This window comes from Rattus norvegicus, chromosome 1 (assembly GCF_021556685.1).
Source record: "Rattus norvegicus strain SHRSP/BbbUtx chromosome 1, alternate assembly SHRSP_T2T, whole genome shotgun sequence".
Taxonomy (NCBI): Eukaryota; Metazoa; Chordata; class Mammalia; order Rodentia; family Muridae; genus Rattus; species Rattus norvegicus.
This window is the reverse complement of record NC_141534.1, coordinates 93,747,194-93,773,110: the sequence shown is the minus strand read 5'-3', so window position 1 is coordinate 93,773,110 and position 25,917 is coordinate 93,747,194. Positions and strand designations below refer to the sequence as shown.

The 25,917-nt window shown below is 49.3% G+C and overlaps 1 protein-coding gene across 5 annotated transcripts; it reads right to left on the bottom strand.

Annotated features, from left to right (window-relative positions):
* Positions 1-426: 426 nt before the first annotated feature.
* On the bottom strand, positions 427-24,005 carry Coq8b (coenzyme Q8B). 5 transcript variants are annotated; one of them, XR_015622904.1, is made up of 16 exons: positions 22,887-23,012; positions 22,492-22,599; positions 22,240-22,359; positions 22,048-22,114; positions 19,125-19,202; positions 16,895-17,002; positions 16,669-16,754; positions 14,206-14,346; positions 14,035-14,116; positions 12,323-12,416; positions 8,975-9,365; positions 6,513-6,654; positions 6,315-6,422; positions 4,793-4,858; positions 1,629-1,715; positions 429-1,162 (listed from the first exon to the last, which is right to left on the bottom strand). XR_015622904.1 is itself a non-coding variant. In NM_001012065.1 (15 exons), exons 2-15 carry the CDS (start codon positions 22,594-22,596, stop codon positions 860-862), a joined length of 1,587 nt encoding a protein of 528 aa, NP_001012065.1. In that variant the 5' UTR covers positions 22,597-22,599; positions 22,887-22,959; the 3' UTR covers positions 427-859. The 5 variants fall into 5 exon arrangements, 4 of the variants coding, with proteins under 4 accessions (NP_001012065.1, XP_087411182.1, XP_087411187.1 ...); NM_001012065.1 differs by lacking the exon at positions 8,975-9,365 and having other exon boundaries at positions 427-1,162; positions 22,887-22,959; XM_087555056.1 differs by lacking the exons at positions 8,975-9,365; positions 22,887-23,012 and adding an exon at positions 23,896-24,005.
* Positions 24,006-25,917: the final 1,912 nt, after the last annotated feature.

The window sequence follows — 25,917 nt, the reverse complement described above, 5'->3', positions numbered from 1 at the left end:
CGAGGGGAGGGGATGGGATGGGAAGGAAAAGAAACAGACCCTGGAGTCCTGGAGGGAGATCACTCTGGCTTGCGGGAAAAGGGCATTGGGTTAAACCAGGACTCCGCTGCACCCTTACCCCTGTCCTGTAGGTTTGGCAAAGCAGCTGGTAGGGGCATTAGGGCTCATTAGCAAAGGCGAGGTTGTCAGGGACAGGAGGGAGCCTGAAGCCGGGGGTGGGGGGCTGGGGGGATGGGGTATGTGATAGGAGGGTACTTCTCAGCTGCCACAGCCCTTGGAGCAGGTGGTCAGCAAGTGGGGGGGGGGGGGGGGGGGGGTTCCCCGCAACAGATGGTCCTAAACAAGAGGGGGGGGGGGTGTCTGGCCATCTGCACCTGGAGCTCCCTGTGAGCTCCTCCCCCTTAGCACAGAGAGAAAAGAGTTGGGGGTAGGGAAAGGGTGCCTTTATTCGGAGGGAAGGATCAGCACCCACCCCCATCCTCCAATACACAGGCTGGAACCCGGGAAGAAGGCAGCTGGTAGAGAAGCAAGGGAGGCAAAGGTGAGGACCGCCTCCAATAGCTATCTCCCCTTTTGCCTGCGGATCCTGGAAGACCTGGGGCCGAGGGGCGCCTCCTCCACATGCGAGTGGACCCTATGAAGAGGCCAAGGGCTCACTTAGATGGTGGCAGGATTCTGCTGACTCTCAGCCTCAGAATTTAAGGATGCTCACTTTGGATCAGGGAGCTAACTCCAGGGGTATGAAGATCCAAGGCAAAAAACTAAGCTCTGGGACTAGGACATAGGAGGGGACCGCCCGCTGTGGAGCTGGTCTCCCCCACTGGAATCTGTCATGGTGGGTCGGCAGAGAGGTCCCTAGTCAGGAGGCTGCTGGCAGTGGCAATGTCTGGCGACTGGCCCAGTAGCGGTGGTAGGTATCTTGGAAGAGGTCCCGGCAGGCGATGTGGGCGTGGAGACGGGCACAGGCTAAGAAAGCCCCAGCTAGCTTGCGGTGTAGAGCATAGGTCTCCTCAGGCGGTGGGCGAAGCCGGTGCCGAAGCAACACTGGGATGAGGCCCTGTATTCGGCGAGCAGTCTCTCCAGCACCGAAGTCATAGGAGCCTGAAGCAGCAAAGGGCTCCCCAAGGATCATCACTGCCTCGACGTGGGCGTCAGAGAATGCCTAGGGTGGGGATGGCAGATGCATCCAGACGGACATAATGTCCTCTGATTACTTCTGAAGAGGCAAGCTGCAAGGGCTGGGGCGTGACTCACTGGTAGAGCTTGCCTAGAATCCACCAGTGAGGGGCTGGGAGGAGTGGCTCAGTGGTGGAAGGTTTGCATTGCTGGCCCAAGATCCCCTAAGAGTAGTAATAGTCGCCCCTTATCCACAGCATGCCCCCTGTCTCCAAGAGCTCCACCTTTCTACAGGCAAGTAACCCCTGTATTTCTCAAATAGCACTCCCCATTCCCCACCTGGGGCTCCTCAGAATAAGCTAGTGTAGCCAGTAACCTCACTGCCCTGGGGTAGAAGTCTCTACCTACCCCCACCCCCTCCTTTCTCCAGTTGCTCAGTCCTGAAACAAATTAGCCCCCTAAAGAAAACAGTCACAAACACACCAGCCCCCTTCTGCTCAGTGGTAACCAACCTTGGTTTCAAAGCCTGTAAGGAATTTGAGGTCCTGGGATTTCTGGAGAACTCGATCTCTGTCCCCATCTGCTGCAGCCTTCACCACCTGGAATGTCAGAGGACAAAGACCAGCGTAGGTCAAGGGAGGCTCTGGGGTTCTTGCTTTTGCTTTGGGGCAGAGTCTGATACAGCCTACACTATCTTGAACTCACTGTGTAGCTGAGGATAACCACGAACTCACTCCTGATCTTCCTGCCCCCACCAGCTGGGAGCTGAAGGATTAGGGGTCTGTACCACCACACCAGCCTACAAGGGAGGTTCTAGATAATAGGAAATACCAGCCTGAAGGGTACAGCAGTACATAGCTACAATCCTAGTATTCAGGAGGCAGGGACATGATTATGAGTTCAAAGCCAGCCTGGACTACCAAGGAACACTGCTAAAAAAGGGGAGGAGGAAGGGAGGGAAGTGGGGACAGGATATTTTGCCCAACTCTGTCCCTGCTCTATCTCCCTCAGGAGAGCCTGCAGGAAAAAATGGTCAGGGGCTCTGCCATCCATTGAGAAGCTGCCACATGGGTGGCCCAGAGGAGAGTGTCACATCTGTTGATGGTTCCAGACACTAGACAAGGATGGACCGGCATCCTAGGTTGCCTGAGGGCTATCTTCCCCATTGGGCTTTGAGCCTCTTGGGTGAATCCCAGCTGGGTGCAGTGGCAGCTCTGGTCTAGAGACAAGGCACTGAGGATGCTGGGTATAGAGCTCAGTTCCCATCCAGTTCTGCAGAGGGAGGCATTGACGCACCTGTACCAGCTCCCCTGGCTTTAGAGGACTCTAGATAAACTGTAGCTGGCCTCTGCCTTCTCATCTGTGAAATGGGTTCTGTGGGAGTAAGGAGCTTTGGTTCTGCGTGGGGTCACTGTATGGGGCTCAGCACTGTGCCTGCAGAGAAAGTATCTGTCACTGGGTGCCAGGGTCCCTGTGCAGAAGAGGTGGGCTCAGAGCAGGGAAAGGAATCTGTCCAGCCCTGACCCACTGCACCACCCTCTGGGAGGGTGGCCTTAATTCTGCTACAGCTCCCTCTGCCTGTGACTTGTCTGGTCATCCATTATGGCTCCATATTAATGGGGTGGTCCTCCTTTTCTTTCTCCCTTTCTTTCTTTAAAGGCAGGGTAGCTAACAGAGGTGCTGACAAGTCAGATGACCTGAATTTGTTCCTCAGGTCCCCATATGGGGTAAAGAGAACTGATTCTTGCAGATTTTCCTTTGACCTCCCCATGTGTCCCCACAGTGCACAAGGGTATGTGTGTACATGTGTATACACACACACACACACACACACACACACACACACACACACACACACGCGCGCGCGCGCGCACAAATACAAACAAGCAAATAGGGTCTCGATATGAAACCCAGACTGGCCTTGAACTCATGATTCTCCTGTCCTAATTGAGCTCCCAATTATGCTGATTATAGGCCACCACATCCATCCAACAGGTTTGTTTGTTTCTGTTTTAATTGGAAAAAGTTTAGGTGGCCCAAGTTTTGGGCAGGCAATGTTGATGAGAAATAAGATGGTTCAAGTGCTTGTGGAGCCTTGGCTTTGTGCCTCAAATGGCCTGTGTGGGTGAGTGTGGAGTGTGGTCGTGGTGGTGTACGCCACCGAATTCGTCCTTGTCAACAGCTAGGGGTGGTCTTAAAAGTTCTCAGGCCAGAGCCTTCAGCCTTGTCTCACATTTTTCTCCTCTGTCTTCAAGGCCATTTGCACTGTGGCCCTATGTCTATGGGGTCTCCCTCCCAGCGGGCTCCTCTGTAACTTCTCACAGCTCCCCTGAGGTCAGTCCCCAGTCTTGAGGGTCTTTGCTACTCAGGGGAAATTTTTCAACTCCATTGCTTCTCTTCTCCTCAAGCCCTTCCTGAAGCACCTCAGGAGGTAAGAGTGCCTACTGCAGAGGGCCCCAAGGCAGGACCCAGGATGTCTTGGCTCCACCCAACTTCTGGACAGAGAAAGGCTCTTGATGCCCTGCTTGCTGAATTGAGCCCTTATTGGTGCTGGTTCGGTGTGGTGGTTTAGATGAGCATGGCTGCATAGGCTCATATAGTTGAATACTGATCACCTGGTCCGCAGTCGGTGGAACTGTTTGGGAAGGACTAGGAGGTGTGGCCTTGTTGGAGGAGGTGTGCTACTGGGGCATGACTCAGAGGCTTCAAAAGCCCACACCAGGCTGGGTTAGCTCTTTCTGCCTTCTGCTTGGAGATCAAACAGGAGCTCTTTGTCTATTGCTACAATGCCACACCTGGGTCCTGCCATGCTCCTGCCTTCATCATGGTCATGGTCACGGTCACCCTCTGGAACTATGAGCAAGACTGTGACTGAGATTCTGGTCCTCTGTAGGGCCAACAAGTGCTCTTAACCACTGAGCCATCTCTCCAGCCCTAAAATGACCATTTCTCCTCAGAAGCACTACCATGTACAAAGGACTTTCCTAGTTCCCTCTGTGGTCCTTTGAGAATGGTCCCCACAGACTCATATATTTGATGCTAAGTCACCAGAGAATGGAATTCTTTGAAGGGCTTGAAAGATTAAGAGGTGTTGTCAGAATAGCTGTGGCTTTGTTGGAAGTATGTCACAGGGAAGGGTGGGGTGTGGGTTTTGATGTGTCCGTCTGTCTGTACCTGTGGATCTGGATGTAGCTCAATCACACCTGCTTGCCACCATGCTTCCTGCCTTGACAACGGACTAAGCCCTGAAACAGTAGGCGAGACCCCAACTAAATGCTTTCTTTTGTAAGACTTGCCTTGGTCATGTCTCTTCACAGCAATGGAAACACTAACTAAGACACTGTCCACTGCCATGGGACACAGACTGGGCTGTGATGGGGAGACAACTATCACAACTGTCACCAGCATCATCCAGAATAGAGCGGGGCACCGAGGGGCTGTCAGAGAATGTCGGATGGATGGAAGCCAAGCTGTGTGGACACGTGGGATGGTCTGTGCAGCTGCTGCCACTGACTCACTTGGGAGGAAGAAGGGAAGGACAGAGGAGGTGAGGAAGCATTCCCTGAATGGTCCAGCTTCCTGTGAGGCGCAGGATGCCCAGGCCCTGTACTGTGGGTTTGCTTCTCCTGTCCTCCCTACCTGGCTTGAGCCCTGACCCTTTAGGATTTATGCTCACCTCAATGTAATGGTCCGTGAACTCTGTTCCAAAGGCCCGGCTTGCACCAAAGTCCAGTAGAGTCACCTGGGAACAACGGAGGACGGGAAGGTGGGGAGCTGTTAGCATCCCCACTGCCCACTGCAGCGGCCAGGATGCCTTTTCCTCTCTCCTGCCAGCCCCACCCCTGCTACTGAGCCACACCTCTACACCCTCATTGGTGACCACAGGCAAACACCATATCAACCACCCACTGGTACAATCTAGGCCGGTCTGATCTTTACTGCTAGCCTTCTTTTTGTTGTTGGGTTTTTTTTTTTTTTTCCTTTTAAAACCAGGTTTCATGACATTCCAGGCTGCCTCTGCCTCTGGGGTACTAGGATTAAAAGTGGGTACCGCCATGCCTAGCTTATTTGGCTTTAATGTAAGTCTTGGGCCCATAACATACCCCAGAGAATGACATCTGAGAAATTAAATGAATACCCACAAATCCTACTAACCAGCTTAAAATACTACCCCACAGAGGTTTATTCCTCCCTCACCCCCAGGACCCTCTCCAAAGTCACTACTTGTCAGGAACTAATAGCATTAAATCATTTCCTCAGTACTGCAGATGGCTCAGTGGTTAAGAGCGCTGACTGGTCTTTCAGAGGACTCTGGTTCGATTCCCAGTACCCACATAGTGGCTGACAACTGTCTGTAATCACAGTTCCAGGGGATCCAACACCCTCTCCTGGTCTCCTCGGTCACTGCATACACATGGTGCACACACACCTATGCAAAGTACCCATACACAGAAAATACTAAAACAGTGATTTTAAAAATTAAAATTTCCTGAAATTCCCACGCATATCTTCCACACCTATATGAAGGCACAGAACACATCTGGCAACAGCTCCATAACTTAAAGTTCTGTGTATTCAGAGATGCCAGGCCTGGAGATAAATGTCTGCAATTCCAGGTGAAACAGGAATAGGAATTTGGCACCAGCTACATAGCGAGACCCTGCTCCCCAAAACCTTCCAATAGCGTTTACTGTAATTGTCCTGTAATTTCTACTTTGGACCTACATGGCTTGTAGTTTCCCTATCATGGTGTTAGTTCTGGTTCATCTCTTTGGTCCATTTATATTTTTTAAAAGATTCATTATATGTGGATGGATGTTCTGCCTGCATGTATTTCTGTGCACCACTTGATGCCTGATGCCACCGATGTAGAAGGGGGTACTGGAATCCCCTGAAACTGGAGTTACAGATGGTTGTGAGCCACTGTGCGGATGCTGGGAAGTGACTCACGTCCCTCTGTAAGGTAACCACTGAGCCATCCCTCCAGCCCCCCCTTTTTCCATTTGGTATGTATTATGTTATTATGTATTATATTATGTGCGGCACATGTGCGGAGGGCAGATGACACTCCTCCCATCACCCTCCTGTGCACTGACGTTAGAGTCGTCGGGCTTGGTAGCATCTTTACCCAGAAAGCCACCACTGGCCCTTGGCAAAATGCTTTTCATAGCAGCTAGCCAATGTCATAAAGAACCAACCTTGTGGCTGGAGGCATCATACAGGAAGTTGGCCCAGTTGGGATCTGTTTGCATGAATCTGAACTCAAACAGCTCCCGCAGACACAGCCTCAGGAGCTGGAAGCAAATCTGGAGGAACAAGAAGACGCCAGTGAGGTCCTGGCCAGGAGAGTGGGTGCATGCCTGGCTGCTCCTGGTCCCATTCCACAAGGGATGTACCTGATTCCGGATGTCCTGGCTCAGGCCCTGGCACTGGTCTAGAGGGATTCCCCCAGCCAGCTCCATGCCCAGCACCCGTGTGGTGCATAACTCCTCTACCACAGCTGGTACTCGGAAGAAGGGGTCATCAGCCAAGAGCTTCCTGGGATAGGAAAAGGGCAAGGAATGAGAGACTTCATGCTTTAGAGCCCAGAGGCTTGGTTTGAACTGACCATTTTACTGGAAGTCCTTTGGGCCATCTTGCTCTAGGCTTTCCTTCCCACACTCCCCCACCCCCCTTCTCTGGCCTGGCTTCCTTGGGTGACAGCTAATATCTGGCTGGACTGGCACTGGACAGACATTGTAGCACTGTGTAGTCTATTAACTGGGTGTGGCTGGAAACCTAGTTACCACGTCACTCGTACTAACCCTCCCTGACCTTCTTCTGGTTACTTGATGATGAGCTCAGAGTATTTAGTTCACACATCACTTAAAAAAATAACTATTTTATGGCCAGTGAGATGCCTTAGAGGATAAAGGCATTTGTCCCAAAGCATGTGACCTGAGTTAGATCCCAGGGCCCACAGAGTCTTAAAAGTTGTCCTCTGACTTCCACATGTGTGTTACAGCACTTGTACACTGCGTGTACACATATGTACACACACACACACACTAAATAATAAATATTACACATTCTTTATTAAAGAGTCCTTACTTTATGGCTCTACAGTGATAACCACTGGTCATTCCTTGGGACCACTAAAGAATCCTATTCCAACATTTCAGTTACTTGTGGTAAACCTTGGTCTAAAAATATTAAATGGAGAACTCTAAGCTGTACATGGTAGTGTGTGTCTATAAGCCTAGCACTGGAGCATGGAGGAACGAGGTCTGGGCCTCAGGCCCAACTCCTGTGACACAGCACGTTCCAGGCCAGCCATGGTGCATAAGATTCTGTTTCAAAAAGCAATCAAGAGAACAGGGGCCAGGGCAAGGCGAACTGGAGAGATGGCTCAGTGGTTAAGAGCACTGGCTGCTCTTCCAGAGGATCTGGGTTCTGTTCCCAATACCCATAATGGTGGCTCATAATCTGTTAACTCCAATTCCAGGGGATCTGATGACCTCTTCTGGCCTCTGAGGGCACTGCATGTACATGGTATACACATAAGCAAAAAACATCCATATAATAAAAAGAAACTTCAATATTTTTTTTTAAAAAAAGGAAAATTCCAGAAGTAAATTAAAAAAATTTGAAACTGAATACCACGCTGAGCAGTATGATAAATCCACCTCCATCCTGTTCGGAACACGAATCCTCTCCTCGTCCAGTATATGCATGGCACACACGGTCTAATACACTTCCCTTCTAAGAGTGCTTAGCCATTTCAGCATCATAACTGTTACAATATTACATTGGCAGTGTCCAAGTCACCTTGAATTTACTTAATAATGGTCCTAAAGCAAGAGCAGGTATGCTGGCGTCTCAGATATGCCAGTGAAGGGCTAAAACGCCTTTTCTTCTTTTTCTAAAATGTTTTGTCTTTCAATTCATATGTATTAGTTATACACAGTGGGTTTCATTGTGGCATTTCCACACACACCACATACACACAGGCACACGCACAGGATGTATTTTAGTCACCCTCCCTCGTCTCCCCCATATCTGCTGGTCCCCACTTCACGATTCATCCTTCTACTTTCTTGTCTTTTAAAAATGAGCGTTGTTAGGGCTGCTTACAGGAGGATGATGACTGGCTAATTTTTTCTTTCATTGTTTTTACATTTATTAAGTGCTTGTGTGTGTGCATGCATGCGTGCGTGCGTGCGACCGGGGATAACCCTGTGGGCATCAGTTCTCTCTTTCCACTCTCTGGGTCCTGGGGATCCTGTCCAGACCATTGGGTCGAGTGGCAAGCTCTTTAACTGAGGAGCCATCACCAGCCCACACAGTGGTACCTTTAAGCGAGAAGGTAAAATGCCCAGGTTCAATGAAGAGAATAAAGAAAGCCATGGTCCATCAAGATTCTTAGTGAGAACAAATCTGCGTGAAATCATGGTGAAGGAAGAAGGAATCTGTGCCAGTTTTACCACAAACTGCAAGAGTTATATGCCCACCGTGCGTGACTGAGGCACCCTGTGAAATGGAGCAGGCTTGCAGTCCCTGCACGAGAAGACTGAGGCAGGAGGATGACAGTCTGAACAAAGGTGGAAAGGTATTCATCTCGTGGGCAGACGCCTGGAACACAAGTCTTCCTAGTGACATATGCTTGCTGCAGCAGGGAACATGTCTAGCCTGTGAGGGTGATCCCACCACAGGCACTCACAGGGGAAAAGTCTACCAGGATGGGGAACTAACTGGGTTTCAGGCATCCACTGGGGGCATCTAGGAATGTGTCCCCTGTACATAGAGGAGGGCCCTGGACTCTAGACAGTGGTAGATAAATTGGAGGCTCCTTCTCTGACCCAGATGTGGTGGTGCACACCTGTAGTCCCAGCAACTGGGAGCTGAGGCCGAAGCACATGCATGGCACACAGGGTACAGGATGTATCACACTCCACTCCACTTCAGCAGACTGACTGTTGCACTGTTATGGTGGCAGTGTTTCCTGTCATGTAATAGTCTGCCATTAAAACTCAGGTGTGGTGGTACACATCTGAACCTGAGAGTAGAGTTCAAGGGTATCCTCAGCTACATAGGGAGTTTGAGGCCAGCCCGGGCTACATGGCATTCTATCCTCAAAACCACAGGGGCAAGGAGACAGCTCCATTAGAAAAGGGCTTACCTGGGTTCGGTTCCCAGCTCCGGAAAAAAAAAAAAAAAAAAAAAAAGAGCTTACCACATAAGCATGAGGAATCATGTTTTACCACCAGATCCTACAAAAGTCAAGAGGGGCACACTTTTGTAATCCTAGCCATGGGGCTTGATGGCCATCCAGTCTCGTCTGTCCAGTTCTGGGCCAGAGAGAGGTTCTGTCTCAAAGAACAGATGGACACCCACGTAAGGCTGTTCTCTGGCCTCCACAGGCCTCCCACAGCAGGTGAAGAAGTTGAGTGGGGGCAGACAGGTGGGCAGGCAGGCATAAGAAGGTTTTGGGGGATCCTGGGACAAGGGCATCAGATCCTGAACAGGGTTGCTCTGGCCTGTCACCAAGTGTCACTCTGCCTTGCGGGGTCCCACTTCAGGTTGGTATGTAGTCCTAGTTATGAGGTCTCTGGTACTGGCTCGACTTCTCCAAGGCCAGGCTTGTACTAAGCACTAATCAGCACACCTCCCCTAGGAGAGCACTCTCCTGAGGCTACTGAATGGAATCAGGCCACACAGCCTTGCAAGGGCTGACCCGAGACTGAAGCCCATAGTCATCAGGGCCCAGGACATCAGGGCCTTGTGTGACTGCTGTCTGGACTGCCTCCTCCCTGTCACCCAGCTTGCCATGCTGGGAGACACAGCCAACTTATGAGCTCTGGGGTCTGTTTGTTGGTTTGTTTTGCTTTTTTGAGATGGTGTCTCATGTAGCCCAGGCTGGCCTCAAACTCAGCTACATTGCTGAGGATGACCTTGAACTTCTGGCTTCTACCTCTTGAGTGCTAGGATTACAGGCACGAACCTCCATACCAGGCTTATGGGGTGCTGAGGATCAGCCTCAGAGCGTGCCTGATGTATCAGAGTGTGATTGATGTATGCTACGCCAACACCAAGTAAGCTACACCCTCAGACTTGAGTTGTCCTTAATTGTTGTGCACGACCACAACCCCCAGGCGTAGCCACACTGTTCTCTATTAGCTGTAGTCCGTTCGTGCGCCCTGCCATAAACTACTCTGGCATCAAGACTCTGATGTGGTGGCCCATGCATATAATCCTAGCAGTGGAGAGGTAGAGGCAGCAGAGTCAGGACAATGCTAGCACAGCCACACAGTGAGTTTGAGACCAGCTGGGGCCACAGATTGAGATCCTATCTCAAAAAAAAAAAAAAAAAAAAAAAAAGAAGAGGGGCTTGGGGAGGGAGTTGGCTGGTGGCTCAGCGGCAGTGGGGGAGCATGAGCATGTTTGCTGTTCTTCGAGAGGGCTCAAGTTCCGTTCCCAGCACCCAGATTGGGTGGCTCACAACTGCCTGTAATTCTAGTTCCAGGGGAGTTCAAAGTCTCACATATATTTAGTCTCACAAAATTATAAAAAATTTTAAGAGAGAGAGATCCAACCAGTAGTATCAAAAACACCATAAAAGCCAGGTACAGGGTACACCTGTAATCCCAGCACTTGGGAGGCAGAGTCAGAATGATGCAAGTTCGAGGCCAGCCAGGGATACATGGTGAGATCCTGTCTTAAAACAAGAACCCCACCGCAACTTACTTATCCACCCTGCTGAACAGATTTCAGACTTGGGTCTCCAGGTTGGGACTTGCACACATTGGTGCTCTGAGCAGTCTAGAAAACTCTGATATAATGTCCATACAGAATTTATCACGGAGGGCAGTGGCGGGTCGCTGGGTATGCGAACATAGAGGTTCTTTTGGGGGTAGAGGACGTGGCTCAGCTGGTAAGCTGTTTGCCACACAGCATAAGGATTTGAATTTGATCTCCAGAGCCATGTAAAACAGCCGTGAAAGGCAGCAAGTACAGTAATTCTAGCACCAAGGAGGTGGACACAGGAGGACCCCGGGGCTTGCTGGCTAGCCAGTCTAGCAAAACCAGAGCTCTAGGTTCAGCAAGAGACGATATCTCAAAAAGTAAGGTTGAGGGGCATGAGAGTCAGCTCTGGTGTAAAGCTCTGGCTGCTCTTCCAGAGGGCACAGGTTCGATTCCCAGCACCCATGGTGGTTCACAGCCATCCATAAATTCAACACCCTCTTCTGGTCTCTGTGGGTACTGCATGCATATTGTGCACAGACATATATGCAGGCAAAAAAAAAAAAATCAATACACAAACTAAAACTCTCTTGCTCCTTGCTCTTGCCCTCTTCCCCTTTGTCCCTTCTGTCCCCACTCCCCTCCCCCCTCCCCTCCTTCCATGCCCATGGCCCACCTCTACTCTTCCCTTCTTCTACTCTTTTCTCATTAAACCTTTCCACGTGGGGGAAAAAAAAAAAACTAAAAAAATGGGGGTAGGGTGGGGTGGAGAGATGGCTCAGTGGTTAGAGCACTGACTGCTCTTCTAGACATGGTGAGTTCAATTCCCAGCAACCACATGGTGGCTCACAGCCATCTGTAATGAGATCTAATGCCCTCTTCTAGTGTGTCTGAAGACAGCAACAGTGTACTCACATATATAAAGACAAAATTTTCTTTTCTTTTTTTTTTTCCAGAATTTTTTGGGGTTTTTGTTATTGTTATTTTGAAACAGGGTTTCACCATGTAGCCATGTAGCCCTGGCTGGTCCGGAACTCCCTAATGTAGATGAGGCTGGGCTTGAACTCACAGAAATCCACTTGCTTCTGATTGTCAAGTGGTGTATATCTCCATATTTGGTTTAAATAAAAATGTAAAAGTAAATTAAAGTTGAGCTGGCATGCGGACATATGCTCTTGGGGGACAGAGGCAGTTCAAGGTCCATGCCAGTCAGAGCTACAGAGTGAGACCGTAACTTCCCAGATGTTAACACTATTTTTCTGTCTGGAGCCGGTGTTCTCCTGCTGTACCATGCAGAAGGCTGACCCCTCCTCAGTTAGCAGCCAAGCCTCTTTGTGAGACCACAGCAGATGTGCATTTGACAGAGGCCATGCAAGGATAAGGAAGTCTGCCGTTCTGACTGCCAGAGGCTGGAGAGCACCACATTCATCCCAGCCCAGGAGAGAGGGAAGGGATCCCTCAGGAGCTTGCAGGGGTGTCAGCTTACTTGAAGGTCTGGGCACAGGCGGCTTCTCTGCGGTAGTCACATTCCCAAGCCAGCTCTTGCTGCAAGGTCTGCAGGCTCTGCTCAGCAAACAGGCCTGGGAGGGGAGAGGGCAAGCCAGGGTGGCTGAGAATGGCTGCCTGTTCCCAGCCTGAACCCTCGGGCTCCCAACCTGTGTCCTCTCTGGTCCTCATACACTTCTTTTTTTTTTTTTTTTTTTGGTTCTTTTTTTTCGGAGCTGGGGACCAAACCCAGGGCCTTGCGCTTCCTAGGCAAGCGCTCTACCACTGAGCTAAATCCCCAACCCCGCCTCATACACTTCTAAGTCTCTCACTGTCCCACGCACCTTTGTCTAGACTTCTGCCCACCCCCCCACCCCTCTTCTTTTTTTTTTAAGATTTATTTTATTGATATGCGTACACTGTCGCTGTCTTCAGACACACCAGAAGAGGGCATCGGATCCCATTACAGATGGTTGTGAGCCACCACATGGGTGCTGGGATTTGAACTCAGGACCTCTGGAAGAGCAGTCAGTGCTCTTAACTGCTGAGCCATCTCTCCAGCCCATCCCCACCCCTCTTTTACTCCTTTTCTTTTTCTTTTTTCTTTTTGTTTTTAAGGGCAGGCTCTTATGTAGTCCAGACTGGCCTCCAACTCAGTAAGTAGCCAAGGCTGGCCTTGATCTCCTGATCCTCCTGCTTCCGCCTGCCAAATCCTGGATTACAGACTTACCACAACATTTATTTGGCTTTGCATTTGAGATAGAGTCTCTCTGTATAGTCCAGAGTTGACCCCAACTTTTGGCAATCTTCCTGTCTCAGATTGCCCAGTGCTAAGGTTATAAGTGTGAGGGCTAGAGAGATGGCTCAGTGGTTAAGAGCACTGACTGTTCTTCCAGAGGTCCTGAGTTCAAATCCCAGCAACCATATGGTGGCTCACAACCATCTGTAATGAGATCCGATGCCCTCTCTTCTGGTGTGTCTGAAGACAGCTACAGTGTAATTATAAGTAAATGAATAAATATTTAAAAAAAAAAGTGAGAGCCACCAGACCCAGTTTACCCACCACATCTAAGATTCATCTTCTCTCTGTCTTTCCCAGAGCTGTGGTCTCTGTCTCCTGGGCTTGGCTCTGCCACAAGAACTGTTCCAGCCTCAAGCCTGAAGCAGCTCTTTTCACTGGCCAGTTAGCTAAGGATAACCTTGAACTTCTGATCTTCCCCTCCTGAGCACTGGGGTCCCTTGTGTACTACCACACCCTATTTGGTACCAGAGATCTACCCAGCTCTATCTGCAGCCATCCTCACCTCTCGACTCTGCCCGCCCTCCCACTGCCCGCTGCCTCTCACCTGGCCGCCAGGCCTGCCTCTACTTCCTTTCTTCCCACGAACACACCTCGCTCTGTCTTCACGTGACCCAACCCAGACATGCTGCCTACCAAGTTGTCTCCTCTGCTTCTGTGGTTCCCCTGCATACTGTATACCTGTCTGTCTGTCTGTCTGTCTGTCTGCCTGCCTGCCTGCCTGCGCATTTGATCTGGGCTTATTTCTTTGTCGCTATGTCACACACTCACTCTCTCTGGATTTCCCCTGCTCGGCATCCTCCTGTCCCCGTGTGAGGTATGTATACTTACAGTGCTGTCTGTCCTCAGCCTGGCCCCACCTCCTCTCTTTAAGCATCCCTCCCTCGGGGTGGGGGCACCAGGGGGCACCTCACCCTCTGGTAGTCCCACACTCATCTTGAGCAGGGCCAGCAGGTTCTGCACGTCACTCTGGATGCTCTCGGCAACACCTGGGTACTGTCAGGAGGGAGGAGGGGGGTCAGGAGTCACCCATGCCTTGGGGACAGGATGTTGCCCCCCCCAGCCCTGCCCACCCCCCTCCTCACCTGGATCTTCACAGCCACCTCAGTCCCGTCCTTCAGCACGCCTTGGTGTACCTGCCCGATGGAGGCAGCAGCAAAGGGCACCTCCTCCAGGGAGGCCACCTTGTCCTGCCAGTCCTTGCCTAGCTCCTCTTCTAGAACTTTCTGAAAGGAGCACACATGACAGTCACCATTATGATTCCTGGCAGCTGACTCCACTCCCCGTACTGGTGTGCTGCGTTAGTTAGGGAGCGTGTTGTGTCAACAACCCTGGGGTTCACTGTTGGCTGATAGACTGTTTTACAGATGTGGAAACTGAGGCCTAGGTGACCAACCAGCCAGGTGTGTTGAGGATATTCGATCCTACTGTGAACTTCGACATTGCCCAGTTGTGGTGAGGCTCAGCCTTGGCACACACCTTTAATCCCTCTGGCTGGAATACAGACAGGCCCTTAGTACACACCTTCACTCTCAAACAGTGAAGGTAAAGTTAGTTGGTAGAAAGACGCACATGTTTGAAAGTGATGTCTAATTGAGTGGCAGACAAAGTGACGAATCAGAGAAAGATGTGACAGAATAGGATACGCCCAACTCTCACAGGAAGAGAGAGGAAAGAGAAGCTACTTAAGGGAGAGACAGACAGTACAGAAGAGCACAGAACAGGAATACACTGAAGTTCATGGAGAGCAGTGTAGTAGAATGGAGAGAGAGAGTGGAGCAGCACAGAGAGGGAGGAGGAGGCAGTTTTACTGGGAGAGTTTTACAGCGAGATTGAAGAGAGAATTAGAAAAGATTGTTAAGAATTAGAGGCCAATGGGGCCTGGATGGCTCAGTGGTTAAGAGCACTGACTACTCTTCCAGAGGTCCTGAGTTCAATTCCCAGCAACCACATGGTGGCTCACAACCATCTGTAATGAGATCTGATGTCCTCTTCTAGTGTTTTTGAAAACAGCTACAGTGTAATCATATAAATAAAATAAATAAATCTTTTTTTTTTTTTTAAAGATTTATTCATTTATTATATATAAGTACACTGTAGCTGTCTTCAGATACACCAGAAGAGGGCATCAGATCTCTTTACAGATGGTTGTGAGCCACCATGTGGTTGCTGGGAATTGAACTCATGACCTCTGGAAGAGCAGTCGGGTGCTCTTAACCGTTGAGCCATCTCTCCAGCCCAAAATAAATAAATCTTAAAAAAAAAAAATTAGAGGCCAAGCAGAGCAATTCAGAAGCTGAGAGAAAGCCCGATTGAATAAATCAGCTGGGAGAGGAGTTTGAAAAGAACAGCTGAGTTGAACCAGCCAGCCAGAGTTCAGAAAAGAGTAGAAACGGTCAGAGCTTACTAAGTAGCAAGTCTGGGAGGTTCAACATTCTAGGCCTAGAGTAGATGGTACCGAGGCTTAAGCTTCTAGGACTAGGCCTAGGTTAGCAGACGGAGGCAGAAAGCCTCTCAGACAACAACAGGAGAATAACTACAGTTACACAGGTGCCATTGTTTCATGTTGTCTTCGAGTGGAGGAAATCAACGTGGCTTTAATTAGGAAAAGGAGAACGAACTCCTAGACTCAAGAGGAGTCCCACTGAAGGAATACCTACTTTGATTCTGTTTGTTTTTTGAGGCAGGGTCTCACTGTGAGGTCCTGGATTGGCTGGAATATACTATATAGACCAGGCTGGCTCCAAACTCACAAGACATCCACCTTCCACGGCCTCCTGAGGGCTGGTATTAGAGATATGCAGCAGCAGCCCAGGGAGGTTGTTAATGAAGACTGGTACTATTCCTTGGTAGAGTCCCAGATTATTAAGGCATTAAAAAAAAAAACCGGGGTTGGGGATTTAGCTCAGTGGGGTTGGGGATTTAGCTCAGTGGTAGAGCGCTTGCCTAGCAAGCGCAAGGCCCTGGGTTCGGTCCCCGGCTCTGAAAAAAAGAAAAGAAAAAAAAAAAAAAAAAAAAACCAACCCAACACGATGACGATGAAGAGGGCTTCCTTCGGGTTCGGGTTTACAGAGTGGCTCAGAGGGCCATAGTGACTACCTGGGTCACGCATGTGGCAAGGGGCAGAGCCCGGATGGAAGGCAGGTAGGGAGCTGGAGCCTAGGTCTTTTTACAGTTACAGAACAGCTGTCTTCTTGGTACCAGGCTCGATGGCATCCATTTAAGGATAGCGTCTCCTTCAATTTTGCTTGTTTGTCTGAGGTAGGATCTAAGGTAGCCCAGGCTAGCCTTGGATTCTCTATGTAGCTTGGGGTACTGTTGAGCTCCTGATCCTACTGCTTCTGTTGCCGACTGCTGAAGACTATACAGGTGTGTGTCATATGTCCTAGCATGATCTTTAATCACAGCTCAAACTTACATGTTACTCGTGTGTGTCAGGGACAGGAAGTGACTGGGACAGGTCTAGGGACTTCACGTAATAGAAACTGTTTTGCAGATTACATGCTGAGCTACGTGTACGTTACCATCCATCCAAACCGGATGCTCACCATCATCTGCCAGCGGGGCATAAAGTCAGCACTCTGCCGGACCCTCTCGAAGACTCGCTGAAGCTGGGGGCTGATGAGGCTGTTGTCTTGGGAGACAGTGGGATGAGGGGATTAGTGAGGAGGATGAGGAGAGGTCCCCCATGAACACCTGAAATCAGGGGGTGCTGCTGGCTGGGTGGGGTGGGGTGGGGATGAGGTCATAGGTCAGGATGAGGTCATGCTGTACCCTGGATGCTGAGCATTTGGCCGATCTTGAGGGCAGCTCCCCGGACTGTACATAAGGTCTGTACGATCCTCTCAGCATTGGCCTCGGTAAGGAAAGGACTGGAGCCCTCTACAGCGAGAAGCGAGTGTCAGTATTATATGCACAGAAAGAGCCTTCCTATGTACCCTTGGCTGACAGAACTCTGTGTAGACCAGGCTGGCCTCAAACTCCTAGAAACCTATGCGCCTCTGCCTCTCGAATGTTGGGATTAAATGTGTGCATGGGAAACTTTACACCATTTCCAATTTAACTTTTTTATCTTAAAAACTTACAATGTGGCCCAGGCCCAGGATAGCCTCAAACTCAAACTCAGAGAAAATCCTCCTGCCTCTGCTTCCTGAGTACTGACATTACAGGCCAAAAGAAAAAAAAAAAAAAAAAAAAAAAAAAGGGAAGCCAGGCATGGAGGATTCATACCCGAAGTGAAATCCCAGCAATCAGTAGGCAAGAGGCAGAGGCGGATATCTCTAAGTTAAAGACTAGCCTGGGCTACAGAAGACCCTGCCTCAAAAAAAAAAAAAAACAAAAAACAAAAAACCAAAAAAACAAAAAACAAAACAAAACAAAACAAAACAAAACAAAAAAACCCAACAAAACCAAAAAAACCCCCAGCCACCAGGGGACTAACATAAAAATGCTGACATCGGGGCTGGGGATTTAGCTCAGTGGTAGAGCGCTTACCTAGGAAGCGCAAGGCCCTGGGTTTGGTCCCCAGCTCCGAAAAAAAGAACCAAAAAAAAAAAAAAAAAAAATGCTGACATCAAGTGTTGGCAAATTTGGAGTAGCAACTTGAACTCAGACATGTCTGATGAGAATGTGCCAGCACAGCCCTCTGACAAAGAGGCGATTTCTAGAAAAGCACATTTCCGCAGCAGCGCGGTTCCTCCTCCAGGTGTGAACTCCAGGGAAAGAGGCAGAGTAACTACACAGCTCTGAGCACACACTTGCCACATGGGCACACCCCGATGACGGAGTTGAACCACAGAAGTCAGATGTGCTCACAGCGGAGGGAGGGGACACCCCTAACCGCAGCACTTCAGCAGCCTGAGCGAAAGGACCAGAAGCTCAAGATCTTTAGTCTTAGAACTCTTCCGGATGGAGGTTTGTGAGTTCAAGACCAGCCTGATCAGTATCGTAAGTTCTAGGACAGCCAGGGTTACCCACAGAGTCTCAGTAAGTAAGTATGTAAGTAAGTAAATAAAAAAATAAAAAATAATGTATTTTAAGGAGTTAAATTTGTATGTATAACCTCTCTAATAAAGTATTAATAAACAAAAGCCACATAAATGCTGTCTTCAGAGCACTCCCTGTATTTCGAGGCACTGGAGCTTGAACTGGAAACATGTATGAGTTTATACACACTGGGTAGGTACCACTGAGCAGCCCAGACTTGGTGGGTCTTCAAAAAATTTAGTCGCAAACCAGGCTTATTGGCACATGCCTTTAATCCCAATACTTGGAAGGCAGAGGAAGACAGAGCTCTGTGAGTTTGAGGCTAGCCTGGTCTACAGAGTGAGTTCCAGGACAGTTAGGGCTATATAGAGAGGTATCTTAAAAAAAAAAAAAATTCTTTCCTATCTTTTAAAAATAGCAAACCCTTTTTTATTTTGAAGTGAGGTTTCACCAAGTTACCTAGGCTTGCTTTGTAGCCAGGCCAGACTTGATGTCTAGAACATCTCAATTGTTTTAAGATTTTTTTTTTTAAGCTAGGTGTGGTAGTGTACAACTTTAATCTCCCAACACTTGGGAGGCAGAGGCAGGTGGATCTCTGAAATTGAGACCAGCCTGGTCTACAGAGCAAGTTCCAGAGCAGCCAGAGCTACGGAGAGACTCTATCCAAAAACCAAACACTCTTTATTATTTATATTTATGTGTCTGTGCATATGTGCATGTGAGCCTGTGTATGCATGAATGCACTTCATGCATGCATAAAATCTGGAGCGGCCAGAAGAGGGCGCTGGATTCCCTGCAGCTGGAGTTCCAGGGCGTTGTGAGCCACCTGGTGTGTGTCCTGGGAACTAGTCAGTATGTGACTTCTGTGTGCCAAACAATTGACTTTACACACACACACACACACACACACACACACACACACACACACACACACACACTCACTTGCAAGCAAAACCCTTCTACAACCCAAGCCCTCAAGGCCAGGAGCTAAATGAACCCAGATGATATCACTACTCACCATGCTGCAGACTTCCACCTGGCAGGGACTTCTTGGTCACCTCGGCCAGTGCTCCCAGGCCCAAGCCCACAGCCAGCCCTGAAGAGCAAGAAAGGAAGCTGAGAGCTGCTCATCCGGGATCCTCTCATAGACTCTCACTTCTACTTAATGCTGCCTAGAGACCCTCTGTTGCTTAGTTTGTAGGCAAGTACCCTCCTAACTGAGCTGCATCCCGGTTTTTTCTTTTCTTTTGATACTCTGGATGGAACACAGGGTCTCACGTGCTACCCAAACTCTACATCCTCGCATCTTTAAAATTATAATTAAGACAGTGTTTTACTAAGTTGGTCAGCATGGCCTGGAACTAGCTATGTGGTTTAAGTTAGCCTTGAAATTGTAACCCTGCTGAAGCTTTCCTAATAGCTAGGGCTACTATCAGAGATGACTCACATTTAACCCTTCCTTTCTTCTGAATTGCGTTATGTAGCCCAGGCTAGCCTTAAACTCATTATGTTACCTGAACGCCTGCTATTTGTACCTCTCAAGTACTGAGATTTTAGGCATATGTCACCATTTCCACCCTTAATTTTCTATCCAATATATATATATATATATATATATATATATATATATATATATATATATATATATATTTTTTACTTATGGTTCTGGGGGTAGAACCCAGGGCCTCAGGAATGTCAGATGTGTTCTGTCTTCTCAGCCTTTCTCTTTATGTCCAGAACACGTATCTTCCATGCCTTCTTCTCACTGAAATCTGATATAACCGACCTGGCCTCTTCTTCATTCTCTCCTTAATTTTCTCTTCTGTTTCCATTCTCCTCTTGTATACTTTTGGAGACAAGCTCTTGCTGTGAAGCCCTGGCTAGCTTGGAAATGGCTATGTAGACCAGGTTGGCCTAGAACTCAGAGAGACCTGCCTGCTTCTGCCCAAGTGCTGGGATCAAAGGCCTGTGCCACCACTCTAGACTCTGATTCTTTTACTGTCGCCATCTCTAGTTTGCAGCTGGCATTTGCCAACCATGCAGTGTGCACCTGTGTTATGGCCAGTGAGCCTCAAGTGTTTGTTACCGTCTGACCCCCACCTCCAGCATAGCTGCAGCCATTTTGTTCCACTCCTGCCAGCCATATTTCATGCTGTTGCTGTAACATGCCTGCCAGTCACTGACACAGAGAAGGGACTTGGCTCAGAAGTGACATGCTGACCACATACCCCGTTGTGTTCTGTATGAGGTTTGCTAATCTTAAGAAATTCCACAAAGTTTTACGTAAGACCTATCAAATCAGAGGTCAATATGAAGAACTGTTATGTCTAAAGTATCTTTGAGTCAGAGCTGACCATTGGGTGGTACTTCCTGCACTTGCAATATGAACTCACTGTGGTTGTTTTCCTTTATAAGCTGACAGAAAAAGATATTCATTGTCATAGTTCAGATAATTCTGAGCTATGTCCCTGGTCTGACCAGTATCAGCATGTGCGTCCAATGATCTTCTTAAGAAGATCAGTGTTCATAGTTTGTGTGGCGATTCCTGAACCAACAGCGTTGAGGCATTTCATTCTCACACCTCTGTGAAACGTGTTTGACAGGAAAGCTCACATCTTGCAGAAAGAGAAACTGAGGCTCAGAGAAGTTACATAAACTGCCCAATCATAAAATGAGGATGTCCCTCTCCTCTGAAACCCTGGGCATACCGCTGCCCAGGTTCTACCCAGAGCACGCGATTGCACTTATCTTTGGGACCTTTAACCGTGATGAAGGAGACCTCTACACTGTAATGACCAAGAGACACCAGGGCCTGTTATCCCAACACCAGGAAGGCAGAGTCAGAATCGGGGGCTTTGATGCCAGGTTACAGGAGACATCACCACAAAAAGCATCTGTGTGCTGGGGCATGTTGGGAGTGTGTGGTGGCACAAGCCTTTGATCCCAGCACTCGGGAGACGAGGCAGGCAGATCTCTGAGTTCCAGGCCAGTCTGGTTTCGAGCCAGCTAGGGCTGCATGGTGAGACTCTGCTTCAAAAACAAACCATATGTGTATAAACACATTCAATATTTACTTAAATGTTCTTATATGCTACTTTCTTTTTTCCTCTTTCTTTCCTAGACAAAGGTTCGTGATGCCAGGTTGGTCTTGAATTTGTGGGTGGAAGCAGTCCTACAGTAACCTAGCAGGCAGCTGGGCCTGCAGCCATGCACCACCAGTCTTGGTGGCTCAATCTTTTGGCCCTTTCCTCTTTCTCTCTCCCTCCTTCTTTTCCTCTCTCTCCTTTAAATAGGGTCTCATCTAGTGCAGGTGGCCTCAAACTCACTCTGTTATGAGTACATTATTGCTGTCTTCAGACACATCAGAAGAGGGCATCAGATCTCATTACAGATGGTCGTGAGCCACCATGTGGTTGCTGGGATTTGAACTCAGGACCTTGGGAAGAGCAGTCGGGGCTCTAACCACTGAGCCATCTCTCCAGCTCTCAAACTCACTCTGTAGCCAGTAATGACCTTGAATACTTGCTCTTCACGTTCCTTCCTACCCATACCCCGATTGCTGAAATTACAGGTGGGTGTCCTGGCTGCCTCCTTTCCTTTTTGAAGGGTTGGTTGCAACACGTTACTTTTATTTCATACATGTTTAATCAATCCTGCTGTGGGACCTAAAGTCCAGTCACCTCACCTCTCAGCGCCCTCTCCTCCATCAACAGAAGAAATAAACACACGCCTTACAAGGCCTTGCTTACTACAGCTTCTCAGTAAACAAACATTCCCGTTTACATTCTTCTTTTTCTGCGGTTTGCAGGTGTTCGCCTCCATCCCTCTTCCCTTGTCTTTCTCTCTCCTAACCCTCTCTTTGATTCACCCTTTCCCTTGCTTCACCTGTAAATGTTGTTTCTGATTTAGGTCACACGAAGATCTCCGAGTGCCACACCTACCCCCAAAGCTGGCCAAGCGACTGATGCGGGAGGCAGGCACCTTGCGTTCACGAGAGCGATCACTCAGCTGAGAAAGAGGAGAGGTGTGAGGTAGGGAAGGGGACAGAATGGCTGAAAAGCCCTGCTGACCTGCTGCCACCTTCTTCAGTGCATCATGGGGGAGGGGAGGGGTCACACAGGAAGCAATGATACCTGGGGCCGGGGTGCCTTCCTGAGCCTGGCCTCCCGGGCCCTACGAATTTCATCTTCAGTTAGGCCTCTTCCGGGCTGGTCTTGATGAACCCTTTGGGCCAAACAATCCCTACATGGCCCCTGCAGAGAAGTGGATTTTAATAGAGTGAAGGTTTAGTCCTCCTTTTTTTGATTCATCTCCATCATTCCCGCCCCGCCGCCAAGCTTCCCTCAACCTCTTTTCCTTGGAGGTCCCCTCTTCCAGCCTCTTACCCACCAGTGGGGCCTAAGTCTCAGGGCCCCCGCACAGGGCAGACGAACAGCCCTGCCCAGCGGTCCACAGGTCGTGCGCAGCATAGCTCCTAGCTCCAGCCACATTGCCTAAGAAATAATGATTACAGGACTGGGCCTCCTGTTTTGCGCCCATGTTTGAAAGCTCCCCACCTTCATATCTTCTCCCCTTTTAATTGATTTCCAAGTTTCTTCTAGTTAACCCCCCACAAACACACACACGTTGCTAAGAACTCATGTTTTCCCTAAGCGCCTCCCCAAATCCCCCAAAAACCCTCGCTGTTGCTAAGCTTCTCTCCCATTGCTAGCCGTCCACAGATTGTCCAGGACTACTCTCTACTTCTCAGCGCCCCTCTCGTTGCTAGGCATCGCCTTACCTTGGACTGTTAAGCATCCACAATTCCTGTGCTGCCCCCTCCTCCCAACACCCCGTTACAACCCCGTTACGGGGCACCTCCCCCGGTTGCTAAGCACCCACTCCACCAGGTTTAGGCTCCAGGTCTAGCACGCGCTGGGCCTCTTAAGCTTCCGGGAACGTCCGCACACCCGCCCCCTTTGAGCAGCTAGCCAATGGTAGCACAGCACCTCGCCGACATTTACAAAGAAAAAAAACCACCCGACTGAGGAGGCGTGGCAAGGGGGTGGAACCCAGGCGAAGGCTCTGTGGGTCTTCTGCGTCGGTCGGCGTGCACGTGAGCTCTTTAGATGGACCGACTGTCTTACTGACAGAATCTCTCTACCCTCCTCTCTGCTCCCCTCTCTCTGTCTCTCCCGGTCTCTCTCCCTCCCTCCCCCCTTTCCCCTCGCTCATTCTCATTCCTCTCCTCCCCCTCTCTCCCGGCTCTCTCTATTGTAGGCTATGAGGAAGTCCTGATCCTCTTGTCTCCACTTCCCACCTGCTGAAAATTGCAGGTCTGTACCGTTACATGCACTTACATTTCCGCCTGGCAAGCTCAAAATCTATCCTGTGTATTGGGTCACCCCCCACTCCCACCCCGCCGCCTTGGATTCACAAATCCAGGGCCTTGTGCGTTCCGTGGAAGATTCTCAACCACTGAGCCATACCCTCCGAACAAACATTTCCCTTGCACACGCAGCCTATCCACTTTGCACCAACACCCACGCCCTGGCACCCAGCCTCCTTCCTTGCACATATAAATCCACTGCCTTGCTTGGGAACTGTTTCCTGCTCAGGCCTTCACCATAGCTCCCCTTGGCGGCATACTGGGCCCGCGTTCCCTCCTGCACCCTATTCTTCATTCCCCGCCCACTTAGGAGATGGCCCTCAGTGGGAGCCCTCTGAAGGCCTGACATTTCCCAGAACATATTCGGTGAAGATTCCCAGCGCTGAGTCAGGAGCCTTGGCACAGAAGAAAATTGACTCACTCCTCTCGTTGTCTAGAATAGAAACAGCTGGTGGCTGGGACATCTTTCCCACAACTAAAGAGAGGGAGAACCGCAGATGTGTTCCTCACAGCACCCTACTGTCGCTGTCTAGCCCCACCTCCTTTGTCGGGAATTAGGCCTCCTTGCGTCTGTCTCTTTACTGTGTGACCTCAGAAGAGCCCTCCTCCTCCTCCGGACCTCCTGTTCTCTAATTTGTATGATGTATGAGGTGGGTTCCCGTATCTGACTTCTCATTAGCCTATGAAGAGATGACTCATCCTGGAGCCTTGGGCCTGTGCTCAATGTCCCTCCTTATGGGTGACTCAATTTCAAGCACCTCCAGTCCTCTTCCAAAGGTGAGGGAGGGTCTAACTCTGGAGCAGCAGGCTGCTTGCCATATGGGACAGGCTGAAAAATCACCTGATGATAATCCCACAGGTCCATGGCTCTCAATGGCCTTGTACCACAAACTTCATGTACTTGAGTTCATTGCAGACCAAAACAAAGGCAAGGAAAGGGTGGAACTTGAACTCAAAGCCCTTCCTGGTAAACTGAGATCATGAAGGCGACCATGGTGGTACATGTCTATAAGACCAGCATTTGGAAGACAGAGGAAGGAAAAGAATTTAAACTTATCCTTGGTTTTGAGGCTAGCCTGGGCTACATGAGACCCTCTCTCTCTCTCTCTCTCTCTCTCTCTCTCTTCTTTTTTCTTTTTTTCAGAGCTGGGGACCAAACTCAGGGCCTTGTGCTTGCTAGGAACGCGTTCTACCACTGAGCTAAATCCCCAACCTCGAGACCCTATCTCAAAATAAATAAAAGAGGAAACAATGGAGCTAGAGGTATATCTCAGTGACACAACATGTGTGAGCATTAAGAAACAAAGAGGCACTGGGAGGTAGTGGCACACACCTTTAATCCCAGCACTCGGGAGGCAGAGGCAGGAGGATCTCTGTGAGTTCCAGGACAGCCAAGAATACAGAGAAACCCTGTCTCAAAAAAACAAAACAACCAACAAACAAGGAACTGGAGAGGGGGCTCAGCCGTTCCGAATGCTTGCTCGCTTTTCTTTCAAAGGATCTGAGGTCAGTTCCTAGTGTCTACCTGGGAAGCTTAAACCATCTGTAACCCCAACTCCAGATCTGATATGATACCCCCTCCTGCACACACATACACATAAGTAATTAAGGAACAAACCAACCCTGAGGTATGAGGTAGTGTCAGAGCCTAGAACATAAGTCCTCTAGACATGAGATCATTTTTATTTACTTATTTAGAAATCCAAGGTCCTGTGCCCATGCCCTGCCACAAAAGCAAATCCCCAGGCTCGGCTTTTTTTTTTTTTTTTTTTTTGGTTCTTTTTTTCGGAGCTGGGGACCGAACCCAGGGCCTTGCGCTTACTAGGCAAGTGCTCTACCACTGAGCTATATCCCCAACCCCTTCGGCTTTTCTAAGATAGGCTCAAACTATGTAGGCCAGGTTGGTGTTGGGATAGTGAGACACAAGAACATCTTGTGCCTGCCTCCTGTGTAATAGGATTATAGGAGCGCGCCATCGCCCAGGTTTTAGACAAGAGATTTCTTCATGGTTTTAAACATTGGAATTCTTTTCTGAAAAGGACTTACCTATTTATTTTTATTATTATTCGAGACAGGCTTTCTACAGGTAGCTCTCGCAGACCTGGAACTGACATAAATTCAGAGACCTGAGTACTGGGGAGTACTGAGTAAAGGTGTGAGCCACCATTCCAGCCGTAAAAAGATTTAATTTTTTTTTCTTTTTTTCAGAGCTGGGGACCGAACCCAGGGCCTTGCACTTGCTAGGCAAGCGCTCTACCACTGAGCTAAATCCCCAACCCCAAAAGATTTAATTTTATGTGTGTGGGTAATTTTATATATGCAAGTATGTCTGTGGTCGCTGTGCATGCCTGGAAGAAACCGGAAGAGAGTGTTCAACGCTCTAGAACTCAACTTACAGGTGACTGTGATCCCCCCCCCCCCCCACATAGTGCTGGAAAACAAA

Excerpts from the sequence above, each read along its gene's own strand:
- Coq8b (XM_087555056.1), bottom strand. The coding sequence starts at position 22,596 with ATGTGGCTGGAGCTAGGAGCTATGCTGCGCACGACCTGTGGACCGCTG. Across the intron at positions 14,347-16,668 it reads TGCCCCGCTGGCAGATGATG|AAAGTTCTAGAAGAGGAGCT; the intron begins GTGAGCATCCGG and ends TGCTCCTTTCAG. Across the intron at positions 1,716-4,792 it reads TCACGGACCATTACATTGAG|GTGGTGAAGGCTGCAGCAGA; the intron begins GTGAGCATAAAT and ends CTGACATTCCAG.